This window comes from Zymoseptoria tritici, chromosome 2 (genome assembly GCF_000219625.1).
Source record: "Zymoseptoria tritici IPO323 chromosome 2, whole genome shotgun sequence".
NCBI classification, from domain to species: domain Eukaryota; kingdom Fungi; phylum Ascomycota; class Dothideomycetes; order Mycosphaerellales; family Mycosphaerellaceae; genus Zymoseptoria; species Zymoseptoria tritici.
In genome coordinates this window covers 3385377-3401944 of record NC_018217.1, presented here as the reverse complement: position 1 = coordinate 3401944, position 16568 = coordinate 3385377, and the positions used below count along the sequence as shown (strand labels likewise).

Below are 16568 nucleotides of genomic sequence, written 5' to 3'. Positions count from 1 at the left end.
CAGAAGAAACGGTGTTTGTCACCTTATAACGGGATTGCGGCGCGGTCTGAGGAGGATCCGCGCCAATAACGCAAGCAATGCCCAAGCCACTCCAGCCGAATTATGCAAGTCTTCTCTCACATCCTACACGTCGCGAAGTCTGGATGCAGCCGAAGCGGCCGATTTAGTCCGGGCGAGTGCCTTGTTCAGACGAAGAGCGGGATGAAAAGACCCAGGGAGACAGGATCTCGACAGCCGGTCCAATGGAATGCAATGGCATCTCGGGACGATCGAAGGCGTCACGGCGCCAGACAAGGATATTGCCCAGCAATCAGCCGGAGTGGAGGTCGGGACCCCATTTTGTCTGGGATTCTTGCATCTGAATGACCCCTTCGCTTTTCTCTGATCGAATTTGGCACTACACCGGTCAGCTCTCTAGCTCGTGCAATGCCTCCTCGATAAGCAGTGCAATCGGAAATACATGCTAGTCTGACTTCCGACCGTCTCGATGTGGTAATTGCAATGAACCGAGAGCGTTGTGCCACTGTGGCTGGTCTGATTCTGCAGCGATCTGAGATCCTCATCCTTCTCGAAGCATTTCCTCAAGCTGTGTCCATCAGGGCTGCCGCTTGGCCTGCATTGCGCGAGTGAAGGATGTCGAACCTGGCAAGCGCGCCCGTCAGGCTGTCAGCCTTGCGCAAGTTGTAATGCAGGATCGAGGATCTCAAACGTGGACCCTGTCTTCGGAGAGTGTAACAGAATTGAGCCAAGTTCAGATCTAAACTTGGCGAACCGGATTGCTATGCCTGCAGACCCGACTTCGGATCTACAGACTGTGTGCGAGGACACGACAATTCGACGATCCTGCAGATGCCCTTGCCTTACAAGGTCCGCTTAGCACCTGGAAGCGCTCGAGTGCTGTGCAGTCTGAAGTCAATCGAGGCAGTCGCGGCCAGTCAAGAGTGAATAATCCGAAAGGTGAATGTTGATTGGCTGGCAATCTCTGATGAAATGAGCTAGATTATCTTGATGTCCAAGCCGTCAACTCGGGGTACCTCTCGCGAACTGGACCATGTATAGAGCCACTCCTTTCACAGAGCTTTGACGTCGCTGCGCGCCGCGGATGCAATTGAGCCGGTGAAAACCTGGAGCGGTCGCCAGAGCAGAGGAGTTTGGCCTGGTGAAGTAAGTCAGCGCAGTAGAACGGCAAGACACGACTAACGTACTCATGCTTTCGCGCCAATGAGCCATGACACCGGGCGTGCGAGACAGTGAAGCCAGTGCAACGATTATGTCGGTTTCAAAACCTGGAGATATGAGTCAGAATCGTCAAAATGTCATCAATGGATGAAACAAGCTCACCCAAGGCGGTGTACAGGAAACATCCATAAAGATCAGCATTCGCCTTCAGGTTGCGAGATGTGAAGTAGTCATCCTCGTTTGCAACGCGATCCACCTCCAGGGCGACACGGAGCAAGGGGTTATCCTTAACCTTTGGCATATGCTCATCGATCATGGAACGAATTAGCTTTGCGCGAGGGTCGGTCTTCTTGTAAATGCGATGACCATATCCGAAGAGACGTTGTTTCTTCGCCTTAACGTCGGCGATCAGGATAGGCACATTCTCCGGCGTGCCAATTGTCTGGAAGCCCTTATAAGCCTGATCGATCGCTCCGCCGTGGAGAGGACCATATGCCGACACAATACCGCTGACGGCGCAGGAAAGCGGATCGCTGAGCGTGGAAGCAGCGTGAAGAAAGGCAGCAGTGGAATTGGTCATTTCGTGGTCGGCGTAAAGGATCCATAGACGTGCGAAAGTGGCCTCTATCTCCGCTATTGGCTTTCCCATGTTGTCGGTGAAACCCATCATGGTGAGAACGTTTCCGATGAATGTACCTTCGCGCTCAGGTTGAGTGAATGGTTTGCCACGTTTGTGACAGTATGCCAATGCAATGGTGGTAGCCATGGCTTGAGTAGTGCGAATGATGGCAGCATCGACTTCAGCGATGTTGCCGAGGTACTTGGGTCGATTCTCCTGGTGCACAGATTGCGTTCCAGGATCGCAAGCAGCCCATGCGGCAAGGCCAGCCAGAAGGATCGTGCCGGTTAGAGCATCTCTGGGAAACGCTTGCACAACCTCCACGACTGGACGCGGTGGCGTGGCAGCGGCGGCAAACGCTTTTCGGAGTTTCGTCTTTTCTTGAGTTGATGGAAGGTGTCCCCAGATAAGAAGGTGAACCTGAGTACTTCATCAGGCAATGAACAGGCTAGGCTGATTCAGGCTTAGACTTACCACTTCCTCGTAATCATTGTTGTCGAAGAGGTGCTCAATAGAATGATCTCGGTACTGAATGTAGGCTCGTTGACCATCGATCAGGGTGATGTTGGACTCCATGCATGCCGTATTGAGGAAACCACGATCGATGATGCGCAGGCCAGATTCGACTAAAATCGATTTGTTTAGCTCAAATTCTCATGGGACGTGATGTGACAAAGATCATGATACGCTTACCTTGATCGACTGGATCCGCGCCTCTGCCAGCAGCAGCGATCTGACGGAAGTCGGTTGCCCTGACTGAGTTGTGCATAATCGGAATGGTGTACCTTCGATTCGTGCGGTTGTCCGTCACCGACAATGTTCCTGAAGAGGCTCCAAGAGACGTGGCTCCAGTTGCTCGAAAGAGTGCCAGTGCAGCCATGGCCAAAGACTTGTCCAAGCGTTTCTTCCATCTCTGAACCGATGTCGAAAGACCTGCGACCGCGCGCCATGTCTTCAAGACTGTTGACTCTGGTTGGCGTGCCATGTTGTTTCGGTGCTATTTTTCCATGCAATGCAGGCGTCCGTCCAAACCTGAAATATGTAGAGCAAAGTATCACGTCCACTTTGGGCCCGCCGCAAATCCAGCGGCCGTCCGTCGACATGATTGTCCTTTCGAGCGTTGTGCTGAGCCAGTGTCCGCTGGAGTACCGCTCCTGCATCGTCTGTTGCCTGTGGAGCCGAGACTTGCTGATTCCGTTGGCACATCCCAACCATCGCCGCTGGGATTTAGCGACGAGCAGTGAACACGGCAATGGCACCTCATTACTGCGGCAGTGCAAAGGACATTCGGAGGAGCCCGGCCGCCCGATGTCTCGCGAGGCTGATCCTGCGACCTGTGCTGAGCCTGATGAACCGGTGTGATACTGTGTGGCGTAACAAGAAGCCAGAAATAGTCCTTTTGTTGTTCTAGAGGAGACCGTAGGAAGCCTTCCATGCCTCTGGTGGTGCTGTCGAATACCAGCTCAAGCGACGTGTGGATACGTGGACAAGTTTAGCGTACATCACGTGCGCTCGATACGGCTTTCGCCTTTTACTCCGACCGTGTCTCCATCCTTTGCACTCCATTGCCAACTTCTCCATGCTCATCTCACTTGCAGGTCTGTGTACGGACGGACTTGCTGCGTCGCGAAAGAGGAGCTGCTGCACGCGATGACATCCGCCATCGCCACGCGGGCGGAGAGGAAGGCCAAGCATGGCATTCGACATCTCCTCGCTCGTAGGAAAGAAATAATGCTCGCTGCTGGTCGAAGGTAGGAATCACTCATCTCCTCGCGAGCTTTTCAACTTTGCTGCTGCATCCCATCGATATGGCGATCATGAGCGATAAGGTGGAATATGTGACGGATGCCGGGTCCGCATCTTCGTCGGGCAGATTTACATCGTCTTCGCAGGCTCGGCACACCATCAAAGAGAAACATGTCATAGCAAGATGGCTCACCAGATACGATCCGCGCCACTGGCTACGGGTGCTTCCTGTCCCCGAGGCCAGAACTCCCTGTCCCGAGCATACAGCAAGCTTTTTCAGCAGACTGACCTTTCAGTGGATGTCGCCGATGATGCGGTGAGTCTATATGAAAGTTCCTTGCCATCGAGCTGGCCTTCAAGCTAAGTCTGACATTAAGCACGGGCTATCGGCGGCCTCTTGAGCTGGACGATATCTGGCTGGTCAATCCGGATCGTGGAATCGAAGTCATGATCGAGAGGTTTGACGCTCACATGGAACGTAATACGGCCCAAGATGTGACCATGCCCTTGCTCTGGGCGCTGCATGCCAGCTTCGCAAAGGAGTTCTGGATCGGAGGGATGTGCCTGCTCATTGCCTCCATCTGTCAGGTTATGTCTCCTTTCACATTACGCTACCTCATCCAATTCGCCCAGGACGCCTATGCCGCTAAAGCTGCCCAGGAGGATGCGTCCATTCCGTCAGGCGCTCCGCCCGGTCCATCCGTCGGGAGAGGCCTGGGACTGGTCTTTGCAATCATGGGACTTCAGCTCATACAGAGCGTTGGAACCAATCAGTTCATGTACCACGGTTTCCTGGTTGGCGGACAGGCTCGCGCTGTGCTGATCATGGCTATCTTTGAGAAGTCCCTGCGACTGTCGAGCCGAGCCAAAGCCCAGGGTAGTAGCGAGGAAGGAGCACGCGCGGCTTCCAAGATGAGCAATCGACATGCAGCCGGAGATGCAAGAAAAGATCACGCTGAAGAATTATTTCACAAGCAGACCTACACGCCAAGCCCCACCGACTCGGCAAATGGATCCGAGAATGCCTCGAACAACGAGAATGCCTCGAACAACGACACAGTGTTGGCAAGTGAGAAGCAGCCGTGGTCCAATGGGAGGATCATGACTCTCATGGCGAATGACACCTCCAGGGTCGACCAAGCCTGCGGCATGTTTCATCTTGTCTGGACCTCGCCTTTCACGATTTTGCTCACGCTGGCCATTTTGCTCTCGAACTTGACATACTCTGCACTGTCGGGCTTTAGTCTGATGTTCCTGGGACTACCAATTTTAGTGATGGTCATCAAATCTCTCGGCAAACGAAGGAAGGCAATCAATCGCGTCACGGACAAACGAATGTCGTTGACCCAAGAGATACTGAGCTCTATCCGATTTGTGAAGTATTACGCATGGGAAGGAGCGTTTTTGAAAGAGCTGATGGACATTCGGCGGCAGGAGACATCGATGATGCAGGGCCTCCTGACCACAAGAAACGGCATCAATGCGTTCTCGTACTCAATGCCCGTCTTTGCGGCGATGCTGTCATTCATCACATACTCTCTGTCAGGGCACAATCTGACGGCAGCACGTGTGTTCTCCTCACTTGCGCTATTCAACGCTCTTCGTTTGCCTTTCAACCTTTTGCCCGTCGTCATTGGACAAGTCGCTGGTGGGTCATGCCTGTCTCATTTACGATATGCAATGACTTACACTTCATAGATGCATGGTCATCTATTGGTCGTATTCAAAGCTTCCTGATGGCAGAGGAGCATGTGGCTGCTATTGTCACGGACTGCCAGCTACCATACGCTGTCGAGACTCGTGCAGCTAATCTCGTATGGGAGGCCACAGCATCGCTGAAAGCACGAGCAGAACAACCTGAAGTATGTACTGCACAAAACAACAAGCGCTCCCGCTAATCAGCAGCCTCTAGACTGAGCAGGATATGGGAGAAGAACGAGCGAGTGCAGAAGGGAAGCCATTTGGTGTTCACGATATCGATATCTCCATCGGTCGCACTGAGCTGGTAGCCATCATCGGAAAAGTTGGATCGGGCAAAAGTTCACTACTCGCCGGCATCGCTGGTGACATGCGGATAACCTCTGGGCATATCAGTCTGGGTGGCTCCCGCGCTTTCTGCCCGCAAAATGCATGGATCCAAAACGCCACACTGCAGGACAATGTCTTGTTCGGAAAGACAATGGACGAGGCGTGGTATCACCGAGTCATCCACGCCTGCGCACTGCAAGCCGATTTCGACGCACTGCCTGCCGGAGATCAGACCGAGATTGGGGAGCGTGGTATCAACCTAAGCGGTGGTCAGAAGCAGAGAGTGAACCTGGCCCGAGCGATATACTCCGACAGCGACATCATTATCATGGACGATCCACTCTCGGCGGTCGACGCCCATGTTGGCCGGCACATCTTTGAGGAAGCCATATGTGGCCTTCTCAAGGATCGATGCAGAATCCTGGCGACCCATCAACTCAATTATCTTGAGCGATGTGATCGTATCATCTTGCTGGAGGAAGGCCGCATCACCGCATCCGGAACATTCAACGATTTGGTAGAGACTGACGATGCTTTCAAGGTGCTGCTTACGTCTGTGACGCAGAGTGAGCGTATCGTTGACAATGACACCCGGCCGCATGCTGCTGAGCCCCCAGTCTCAGGAAAGGTGCCCGACAACGAAAACGTGCAGCTGATGCAGGAAGAGGAGCGTGCTGTAAGCAGCGTACCATGGTCATTGTATGGAAATTACATCCGTGCATCAGGGTCGATGTGGAATTGCATCCTACCAGTCTCCTTGCTGCTGCTCTCGCAAGGAGCAAACATCACGACCGGGCTGTGGTTGTCCTACTGGTATGTTAAACCGGGTCAGTCCCAAGCCTATCCCAGCTGACTTCTTACGAAAATGTTCAGGACATCCCACCGATTCGACCTCTCTCGAGATCAGTATGTTGGGGTTTACGTCGTGCTTGCTTGTCTTCAACTGCTGTTCATCTTTACTTTCTCATGGTCACTCTCAATCTTGGGAACACGGTCAAGCCGAAGACTGTTCGATGATGCCATGGCAAGGACTCTGCGAGCGCCGGCTTCCTTCTTCGACACCACACCCTTGGGGCGAATCACAAATCGCTTTTCAAAAGACGTTGATGTGTTGGACAACACCCTTACGGACGCGCTGAGACAATACATGTTCACGCTCGCAATGATCACAAGCGTGTTTGTCCTATTCGTGGTCTTCTTTCACTACTCCGGCATCGCTCTCGGACCCATGCTGCTACTGTTTCTTCTCGCAGCAGCCTACTACAGATCCTCGGCGCGAGAGATCAAACGCCATGAGGCAAATCTCAGGTCAAGGATGTTCGCTCGATTCAGCGAGGCTCTCACCGGGATTCCGAGCATTCGTGCATACGGCCTTCAGCATCAATTCACACAGGTGCTGCGAGGAGCCATCGATGATCTAAACTCCGCTTACTACTTGACATTTGCCAACCAGAGATGGCTCAACACGAGACTGGACGTTGTCTCGAATTTGTTAGTCCTGACCACCGGGATCCTACTCGTGACTCTCAGGTTCTCGATCAACCCCAGCATTTCCGGCCTGGTCTTCTCATACATGCTCTCCATCGTACAAATGGTGCAATTGCTCGTCAGACAGATGGCCGAGGTTGAGAACACCATGAACTCCACCGAGCGTCTCATATTTTATGGCACGAGACTCGCACAGGAGCCCGAAACGGATAGCCAGAAATCGCCGCCTCCTGCTTGGCCCGAGCGCGGTAGCATTGTCTTCAAGAATGTGGAGATGCGATACCGAGAAAATCTACCGCCCGCATTGAAGGGACTGAACATGACCATAGCAAGTGGAGAGCGGATCGCCATCATCGGCCGCACCGGAGCCGGTAAATCCTCGATTGCCAATGTCCTCTTTCGCTTGACGGAGCTGGACAGCGGTAGCATCACCATCGATGATGTCGATATTTCCCAGGTGGCCGTCCGAGAGCTCCGCTCGCGACTGTCCATAGTGCCACAGGATCCCGCACTATTCCAGGGCACCGTGAGAAGTAATCTCGATCCCTTCAATGCATATGAAGACCTCCATCTCTGGTCCGCTCTTCGACGAGTCCGTTTCATGGCAGGATCAGAAGTGGCATTCACGCCAGAATGTCCTGGCCGTCGCGGCATCCACCTTGATTCGCACGTGGCAGAAGATGGCCTCAATTTCTCCCTCGGACAGAGACAACTACTTGCACTAGCTCGAGCACTGGTCCACAACTCTCAGGTCGTGATTTGCGACGAGGCCACGTCTTCGATCGATCTGGAATTGGATACTTTGATTCAGGAGACGATCCGCTCTAGCTTCGCCGGCCGCACCTTGTTGTTCATTGCGCATAGGTTGAAGACGGTGATCAAGTACGATCGGGTGTGTGTCATGGAGGCCGGGCAAGTGGCGGAAATGGGCAGTCCGAGAGAGCTGTGGGCGCAAGAAGGAATCTTCAAGGACATGTGCGAACAGAGTGGGATTGGCGAGGACGACCTGTCTTGACAGGGAAGCTAGGAGATGTATCGAGACAAGCATTGCAGTGGTCATTGATGCAAAGATAGCACCTTTCTGATGACGACAAATTGCTTCTCCGTCAGTGTCGTGCGTCGGTGGCCATGACTCCAAGCGCGCAGCCTCGTTTGGAGAGAATGCAACCATGTCTTCCATACTCTGTCTCAGCATAGGCTCGCTCCTCGATTGCGAGCAAAGATGCAAGACTGCCTGGCCAACATGAATTCCAAAGGGCCGTTAATCGTGCGTCAGCTTCTGGCCAAGCCACGCAACAACGCACATCCACTATCTAATGTCAAACGTGCTAGTCTCTGCCTGAAGACGTCCTTGACCATCGAGCTCGTCTATATACTCGCCCTTGTCTGAACTTTAGCTTCAGGTCTGAAGATGCAGCGCCGCAATCATAACCGACTTACCTGCATGATACCAGGAACATAAGCGACTCCACGTAACCTCCAAATGGATTCAGATCCTTGCCTCATCACAAACGGGACTTGACCGCCAAACAGAACGCAGACAGCGTCGCCAGCAGCAACCGCTCTCTGTACTATGCAGTACTTGCCATTTCGCATCCTGGCGAGCGAATTTCGTGCAATCTGAATGATTTCTCCTTGGTAGCGGTCGGCATCGCCGTATGTTGTGCTCGTTGCGTTTAGAAGTCCTTCGAGAACACTGTTGGTTGGAATAGAGAGACCATGCACGCGGCGCATAGAGGCAGCGAAGTCTGCATTGAGGTCGGCTTGATCAACGGCAGTTCTGTTGACTCCATGATATCCTCCCACGAGAGCCTCTGCTATCGACCAGATGCTCCGCTCGCTTGCATTGAGGGCAATCTTCCACACAAGAAGGCTCCATGGAAATCGCGGGAGGCCATTCTGATCTGAGACCATAGGTCCCAGAGGGAATGCGATGGAATCAATGACGTCGAAGGTGACGCCGTGTAGGGTCAGGACGTCGTTGTCGGGTTCCCCCGTATCTCTCATCAACTTGGCCTCGACGAGTTCAGACGAACAAGCACTTTCGCTGCTATTCGTTACCCAAACATCCTGCTCCATGTTTTGATGATATCTGGGAACCCAGGACGGCCAATCAGAATCGTCGGAGATAGCATCGTCTGCCTCCGTAAGATCTGGCGCCATATAACCAAGAAGGTATAAATCGCGAGACTCCTGAATTGCGAGACGTGTTGCATGAGCATAGACGTCTTTGAGGGGCTTGGTGTAGACCGCAATGATCACAGGTCGGGGACCCAGAGCTGGTCCGCGTGTGATCAGCCCCAGAAGTGCGTACAAGCGGTCCCATGGATTGCTGGCCTCCAGTATGTCACATTCTATCAGCATGCTGTGAAGTCCCATTGGAAATTCGGCGCCGTCAACGACGATGACAGTGAAGTTGTTTGCAGGGACGGTCCTGTTCTTGAGCGTCGGTTCGACATGGAAGTCTCCGCTGCGATGGTCGAGCCAGCGGATGGCGGTAGAGAGGAGGTCCCATGGTATCAGCGCGCGAGCCCTTACGACCGTAAGCTGCTTTGCCAGACTCGCCTCCTGGAGAATCCATAGACGTGTGTTACGTGTTCTTCGAGGACGAGGAGGATTGAAAGAGGATGGGGAGGGGTGGCAAACAGAATATGACATGGATTGAGGATGAACGTACCCAAGGCTCTGAATTCCCGCGCAAGTACGTCGACAGCGCATTACCACTCAAGTCGATGCCCGTCATGTTATCACTTCAAGGAGATTATCTTCCTCGTCCGGGTCGTCAGCGGCAGCTACTTCAATTTTCCTCCCGCCACCAAGCATGCTCCAAGATCTCCGTAATCGTCGGCCGGGCGGGCGGATCCATCGAAGTCATCCTGCCTATGATATCCAGCGCCACAGGACCTAGATCTTCTTCCCAGTGTGTGAGTCTGCGTTCGGGATCGGTCTCATACGGCACGGTCGACGCATTGATCGTTTTCTTCAGAAAGGCCCGCCCGGCTTCGTTTCCGATTCGCTTGTAGAGCACATCGCTCGCGGGACCAAAGTACTCGACGTGGCGCGACAGCACTTCCTCTTCTGGGCTCATGCCGAGGAATTCCAGCACTTTCGGGTCGATGATGAGCATGTCACCGGCTCCCATGGCGTACAGACACTGTTGGTGCTCTTTAGCTACAACGTCTCGCGTCGGAAGCCGGCAGATCTCACTTACCACAAGTCCGAACGAGAAAATGTCGCTGGCCATCGTGAGGCCACAGCCGACTTGCGCCTCTGGGCTCCGCCACATAGGATTGCCCACCGGACCTGGCGCGGAGAGGACTTGCCCATCCTCCAGTTTGAACGCGATGTCGAAGTCACCCAAGGCCGCGTTGGCTACTTCTTTTGTGCCTTGAACCTCGGAGGTATTCAAAAAAGACGTTGTCGGGCTTGATGTCTGCTCGAAGAGTCAGTCCGTACGGTTTGACGATGATGACGGATTTTCTTCAGCTCTACCAAGATGCGCCCAGTGCCTGCTGTGGAGCAAGTCCTACTGAGACGACGTGGATCGATGCTCCTGCCTTAGGCTTCAAATTGATGCCTCAGGCAGCAGCTCTCTTATGCGGCCTGCCCCTGGCTAATTATAAGGTAGCATTTTATGCTTTGTTTACTTTTGGTCTGTCGATAATGCTGTCACAGTGAGTACGAGTTGGGCAAGATACAGATCTCACATTGAAGGCACTTCATAGGCTCTAGAACATCGAAAACTCTTTGTTCACGTGAAGTCATCCTCGTAGAAGGAGGACGCATATTCCAGTCGCTCAATGTGTACTTAAACAAGGCACAAAAAGATGAGCTGACGTCTCTCTCTCTCCCAATCAATACGCTTCAATTCGTTGCACTTCACTCGACATCTCACGTGCCTGGACCGTTTCCTCATCGACACCACCACAGCGACACCACGACCCAGACGCACAAAGACTCCTCTCAGTGCGAGTCCAATTCACGCGCAAGTCTTTGAAGTGAGACCCTGCGTCACCAACACCACACGGGGAAAGGAAAGCAGAAGAAAGGAAGGATCAGCCTGCCAAACAGCCCGCGTCCTTGCCAAAGATTTCCCTCCACCACCACTTCAGTCACTTCACCTACCACCACCATCACCCCTCCTCCGACAATACCTCACCACCACCCGCCAGAGCAACGAAGCTCGCCGTGAGTGACCACCCGCCCTCGACGTCAGCGCCATCATGGATGTCAACGCCGTCCTCACCGGCACCATCTCGCCCGGTATGTTCTCCCGCATCACATCTCTCTCCAAACACCCACTCGTGACATCGACTGACTCACTTCCTCAGATGCCAACGTCCGTGCAGCCGCCGAGCAGCAGCTCAACCAGGCGGCGGATCAAGACTTTGTGCGTATCCTTCTCCTCCTCCCCCTCCTCCTCCTCCTCCTCCTCCCTCCTCCTCCTCCTCCCTCCTCCCTCCTTTCCACCTCCTCCCAAACTGACCGCTTCCTCCTCACAGCCCGGCTACCTCGTCACCCTCTCTCGCGAACTCGCCAATGAACAGGCCGACTCCTCCGTGCGCATGGCCGCGGGCCTCATGCTCAAGAACGCCTTTGCCGCCCGCGATTTCGCCCGTCTCCGCGACGCACAGCAGCGATGGCTGGAACAGTTGGACCCACAAATCAAGCAACAGGTCAAGACATTCGCACTGCAGACACTCAACACCAACGACATGCGAGCGGCGCAATCCGCGGCACAATTCATCGCCTCCATCGCTGCGATAGAGCTGCCAAGAGAATTATGGCCGGAACTCATGCCAACACTGGTGGAGAATGTGGGCAAGGGAAATGACCACCAAAAACAGGCCTCTCTCACCACGATCGGATTTGTGTGTGAGACGGACGATCAGGACCTCCGCGACAGTCTCGCTCAGCACAGCAATGCCATCCTCACGGCCGTCGTTCAGGGTGCACGGAAAGAGGAGCCCAACAATGAGATTCGAAATGCTGCCATTACCGCGCTCGGCGATTCGCTCGAGTTTGTGCGCACCAATTTCGAGAACGAAGGCGAGCGCAACTACATCATGCAGGTGATTTGCGAGGCCACCCAGGCAGATGACAACCGCATTCAACAAGGCGCATACGGGTGCTTGAACCGTATCATGGGACTGTACTACGAGAAGATGCGATTCTACATGGAGAAGGCACTCTTCGGCCTGACGATCCAAGGCATGAAGAATGATGAGGAAGATGTTGCCAAGCTCGCGGTCGAGTTCTGGTGCACAGTCTGTGAAGAGGAGATCAGCATCGAGGATGATAACGCACAAGCACAGTCAGAGGGCAGCACCGAGCTGCGGCCGTACTTCAACTTTGCCCGCGTTGCAACTCAAGAGGTCGTGCCGGTGTTGCTCGAGCTTCTTGCCAAGCAGGATGAGGATGCGGCGGATGAAGAGTACAACGTCTCGCGTGCTGCGTACCAGTGTGTGCAACTCTGGTCGCAAGCCGTCGGCAGCCAAATTGTCCCACCTGTGCTGAGCTTTGTCGAGAAGAACTTGAGGAGCGAAGACTGGCACTACCGTGATGCGGCCGTGTCTGCTTTCGGCGCGATGATGGAGGGTCCGGATGAGAAGGTGTTGGACCCACTCGTCAAGCAGGCTCTGCCCGTTCTCATCAACATGATGGCCGATCAGCACGTCTCCGTCCGCGACTCTGCCGCTTTCGCTTTGGGACGCATTTGTGAAGCTGTCTCCGACTCCATCGACCCGGCCGAGCATCTTCAACCACTCATTACCGCTCTCTTCCAAGGATTGGCATCACACCCAAAGATGGCCAGCTCTTGCTGCTGGGCGTTGATGAACCTTGCGGATCGATTCGCTGGTGAGCCCGGCTGCCAGACCAATGCCTTGTCGCAGCACTTCCAAGCTAGCGTGCAGCATCTCCTCCAGCTGACCGAGAGCACCAACGAGAACACCCTCCGCACGGCTGCGTACGAAGTCCTCAACGCCTTTGTCACCAATGCCGCAAATGACTCTGTCCAGATGGTCGCCAGCTTGAGCGATGTCATCATCGAGCGTCTCGAGAAGACCATTCCATTGTTGACTCAAGTCGTCTCCGTCGAGGACCGCCTCACGCTGGATGAGATGCAGACTTCCCTCGCATCCGTCATCATGGCCGTGGTACAGCGTTTGGAGCACGAGGTCGCGCCTCAAGCGGATCGTATCATGACTCTCATGCTTGGCCTTCTCCAAGCTCTGCCACCCAAGTCGTCAGTCCCAGACACCATCTTTGCCACAATTGGATCTCTGGCCAATGCACTCGAGGGCGACTTTGAGAAGTACATGCAATCATTCGAGCCATTCCTGACCAACGCCTTGAAGAATCAAGAAGAGCCTCAACTCTGCTCTATCGCGATTGGACTGGTCACTGATATCACTCGTGCGCTCGACGAGAAGGTGCAGCCGTTCTGCGATGCTTTCATGAACTGCCTTCTCAACAACTTGAGGAGTACCGCTCTTGGTAACCAGTTCAAGCCCGCGATCTTGCAGTCGTTCGGAGACATTGCTCAGGCGATTGGTGGACAATTCGAGACGTACCTTTCTGTCGTGGCGCAGGTCTTGCAACAGGCCGCCGGCATCAGCTCGCAGGAGAATGCTGCCAACTTTGAAATGCTCGACTATATTGTCTCTTTGCGGGAGGGTATCATGGATGCCTGGAGTGGTATCGTCATGGCGTTGCGCGCCTCCGGCAAACAGCAACTCCTCCAACCATATGTGGAGTCCATCTTTCAACTCCTCCAAAGCGTCTACGCCGACCCGAACCGCACCGAAGCACTTCTCCGATCAAGCATGGGTGTTGTTGGTGATATCTCCGAGGCCTTCCCCAATGGAGAGTTCAGCCAACACTTCCGCGAGGAATGGCTCACGTCAATGGCTCGCGAGACTCGTGCCAACAAGGACTTCTCCCAACGCACTCAAGACACGGCCCGCTGGGCTCGTGAGCAGATCAAGCGTCAATCAGGTAAGACTGCTGTGGAATTTCTCCTCGCTAACGGACTGATGCTGCCCCAAAATCAACGCCGTCGGTGGTGATTTGTGGGGAGGCGGATGTCTTATGTGAGTCTGTTTGAGAAAGCATTGTGCTGACGACTTTCTCAGCTGCTGCTGGCAACGTTCAAATGTCTTGAATAACTCATCGATCCCGCACGACATATCCCTTCCTACCCCACCCCAAGCACCCCCACCTGCACCAACACATCCCAGGTCCGACCACTCGATACGAAGCATAGCTTTTCACGACAGCTGCAGGCTCCGATTGGCACGCCCTCTCACAGATCCGAGAGAGAGCACAGGCCCGTCTTCGGTCTCCGCCTCCCGTCTTGGCTGCTACGATGCATATCGTCAGCATGTCAGCAGTGGGCAACGCCGAGTCGCTCGACTGCGATGACAATCATCAACTATCACGAGCACATATACTCCTGGCCCATGCAGACCGCCTGTCCGTACAATTGCCCGTCCATCCGTCCTATCCGTTCCGGCACTGCACACATCCGCTACGCCTGCGCCGTCCCATCAACATTCGGCAAATCGTCCACATCGCCTCCGCCTACACCCACATCGGCGTATTCCGAATTCATGCCCCATGACTACATCATCACACGAGAATGTTCCAGTCACCGTGATGGAGATGCCGAGTCCGCATATCTGCCTCCCGATGGGATGACCGCATCGATTTCCTTGACACCCTTCGATCCCGCGAATGCCTTGCCCTCGACATGAACTCGACAGACGCTATCACCGACTGAAACCTCACACCAGTCTCGGCTGACCAGAGGATACCGCCCGCCTGCCACGCGCTTCAGACGGGAGATGCGCGGTTATCTGGGCTTTTTGGCCGTGGTGGAACCCGGTCGTGAGAGCGTCAAGTGAGTGGACAAGAGGTCGACGGATTGAGTTGATGAGATCAGCAGTGCAAGAGAGAGGAGAGAGTCGGCTATGGAGGAGAATTGATATGTAGCTACTCGAGTAGAAGGGCCTCCATTTCCATCGCATGTCTATGTTTATGTCTTGCGAAGTTGTCGGCTCCTCACGAATGAGCAGTCCTCGTTGCGAAGCTGTACCTCTCCGTGTCCGCTCGGAAGAAACAGGGAGCTTCCATACTCTGCCCGAAGATCTCCGAGGTTATACCGCGGGGTGACGAACCGCCCCACGTTCCTGCCCCTCCAATGCTGCTGTTTGCTCTCTCGCTTCACCCAGTCCTCAGGTATTTTCTCTTCCACAACAACGACATCACCTTGAACCAAGATACTCGCTCGCGACCTCAATCTCACTCACCAAACCCAAGCACCCACCACCCACCGCAACCATGGCTCGTCAATTCTTCGTCGGCGGTAACTTCAAGATGTTTGTCCACCACAACCCCCTCCTCACCACTCACCACACCCAACTAACCCTCCGACAGGAACGGCACCATCTCCGGCATCAAAGACATCATCCACCACCTCAACGACGCCAAACTCGACCCCAACACCGAAGTCGTCGTCTCCCCACCCGCCCTCTACCTCCTCCTCGCCCGCGAGCACCTTCGCTCCGGCATCGAAGTCGCCGCTCAAAACGTCTTTGACAAGCCCAACGGCGCTTTCACCGGTGAGATTTCAGTCTCGCAGTTGAAGGACTCCAACATCACGTGGGCGATCTTGGGACACTCGGAGCGGAGGACCATCATCAAGGAGAGTGACGACTTCATCGCGAGCAAGACGAAGACTGCCCTCGACGGAGGACTCGGTGTGATTCTTTGCTGTGGTGAGACGTTGGAACAGAGGGAAGCCAACAAGACGAAGGAAGTCGTCCTCTCTCAACTCGCGGCCGTGTCAAAGGTGACGCAGGATTGGAAGAACATCGTCGTGGCCTACGAGCCGGTATGGGCGATTGGAACGGGTAAAGTCGCGAGTGAAGAGCAGGCGGAGGAGGTGCACAAGTGGATTCGGGAGTGGATTGAGAAGGAGCTGGGCAAGGAGGCGGCGGAGAAGACGAGGATCATCTATGGAGGGAGTGTCAACGAGAAGAACGCGAGCAGTTTGGCGAAGCAGAGCAATATTGATGGGTTCCTTGTGGGAGGCGCGAGTTTGAAGCCGGCGTTTGTGGAGATTATCAATGCTAAGCAGGCGTGAATCTCGAACAGATTGTGAATATGGTGTCGTGGGTGGGAAGGAGAGAGAGGGAGGTTATGTACAACCTCGCTCGATCGGGAGGGGTTGGCTGCCAAAAGCAATGCCACAGAGATGAATGGAAAATGAAATCTTGCTCTCACTCAGAAGTCCATCCCAAAATACCTCGAGAAATTGATGAGTGCTTTCCTCTTCCTGCCCAAATCGCCCACCGCCACCGCCGAGCTTCCTCAGACCTGGGCCCGTGCCTAGATCTTCCAGTCTACTCCAATCTGACAATGGTCCCAGCCCACCGATGGAACTCCCACAACGCCACAAACCTTCCCTCAAGATCGAAGAAGCACCACCCAAAAAGCCAGCCTA

The 16568-nt window shown here is 54.3% G+C and overlaps 5 protein-coding genes across 5 annotated transcripts; 3 read left to right on the top strand and 2 right to left on the bottom strand.

The window, feature by feature from the left end:
- Positions 1 to 1070: 1070 nt before the first annotated feature.
- On the bottom strand, positions 1071 to 3199 carry CIT1 (citrate synthase; the record flags this gene model as incomplete). Its single annotated transcript, XM_003855133.1, has 5 exons — positions 1071 to 1156; positions 1206 to 1286; positions 1342 to 2218; positions 2273 to 2424; positions 2492 to 3199. The coding sequence occupies 5 exons, from the start codon at positions 2781 to 2783 to the stop codon at positions 1071 to 1073; spliced, it is 1488 nt and encodes a 495-aa protein (XP_003855181.1).
- A 407-nt stretch (positions 3200 to 3606) lies between these two features.
- Positions 3607 to 8075, top strand: MYCGRDRAFT_219679 (putative ABC transporter; the record flags this gene model as incomplete). Its single annotated transcript, XM_003855241.1, has 6 exons — positions 3607 to 3860; positions 3922 to 4424; positions 4506 to 5192; positions 5243 to 5406; positions 5466 to 6385; positions 6446 to 8075. 6 exons carry the CDS (start codon positions 3607 to 3609, stop codon positions 8073 to 8075), a joined length of 4158 nt encoding a protein of 1385 aa, XP_003855289.1.
- A 1782-nt stretch (positions 8076 to 9857) lies between these two features.
- MYCGRDRAFT_35614 (uncharacterized protein) lies at positions 9858 to 10463 on the bottom strand (the record flags this gene model as incomplete). The annotated part of the gene is made up of 2 exons (XM_003855132.1): positions 9858 to 10214; positions 10272 to 10463. Coding segments are annotated over 2 exons (549 nt in total), but the record flags the coding sequence as incomplete, so codon positions are not given.
- Positions 10464 to 11283: 820 nt separating this feature from the next.
- On the top strand, positions 11284 to 14130 carry MYCGRDRAFT_69066 (uncharacterized protein; the record flags this gene model as incomplete). Its single annotated transcript, XM_003855242.1, has 3 exons — positions 11284 to 11323; positions 11392 to 11450; positions 11563 to 14130. The coding sequence occupies 3 exons, from the start codon at positions 11284 to 11286 to the stop codon at positions 14128 to 14130; spliced, it is 2667 nt and encodes an 888-aa protein (XP_003855290.1).
- Positions 14131 to 15331: 1201 nt separating this feature from the next.
- On the top strand, positions 15332 to 16404 carry TPI1 (triose-phosphate isomerase; the record flags this gene model as incomplete). The annotated part of the gene is made up of 2 exons (XM_003855243.1): positions 15332 to 15441; positions 15500 to 16404. The coding sequence occupies 2 exons, from the start codon at positions 15404 to 15406 to the stop codon at positions 16206 to 16208; spliced, it is 747 nt and encodes a 248-aa protein (XP_003855291.1).
- Between the last annotated feature and the right edge of the window lie 164 nt (positions 16405 to 16568).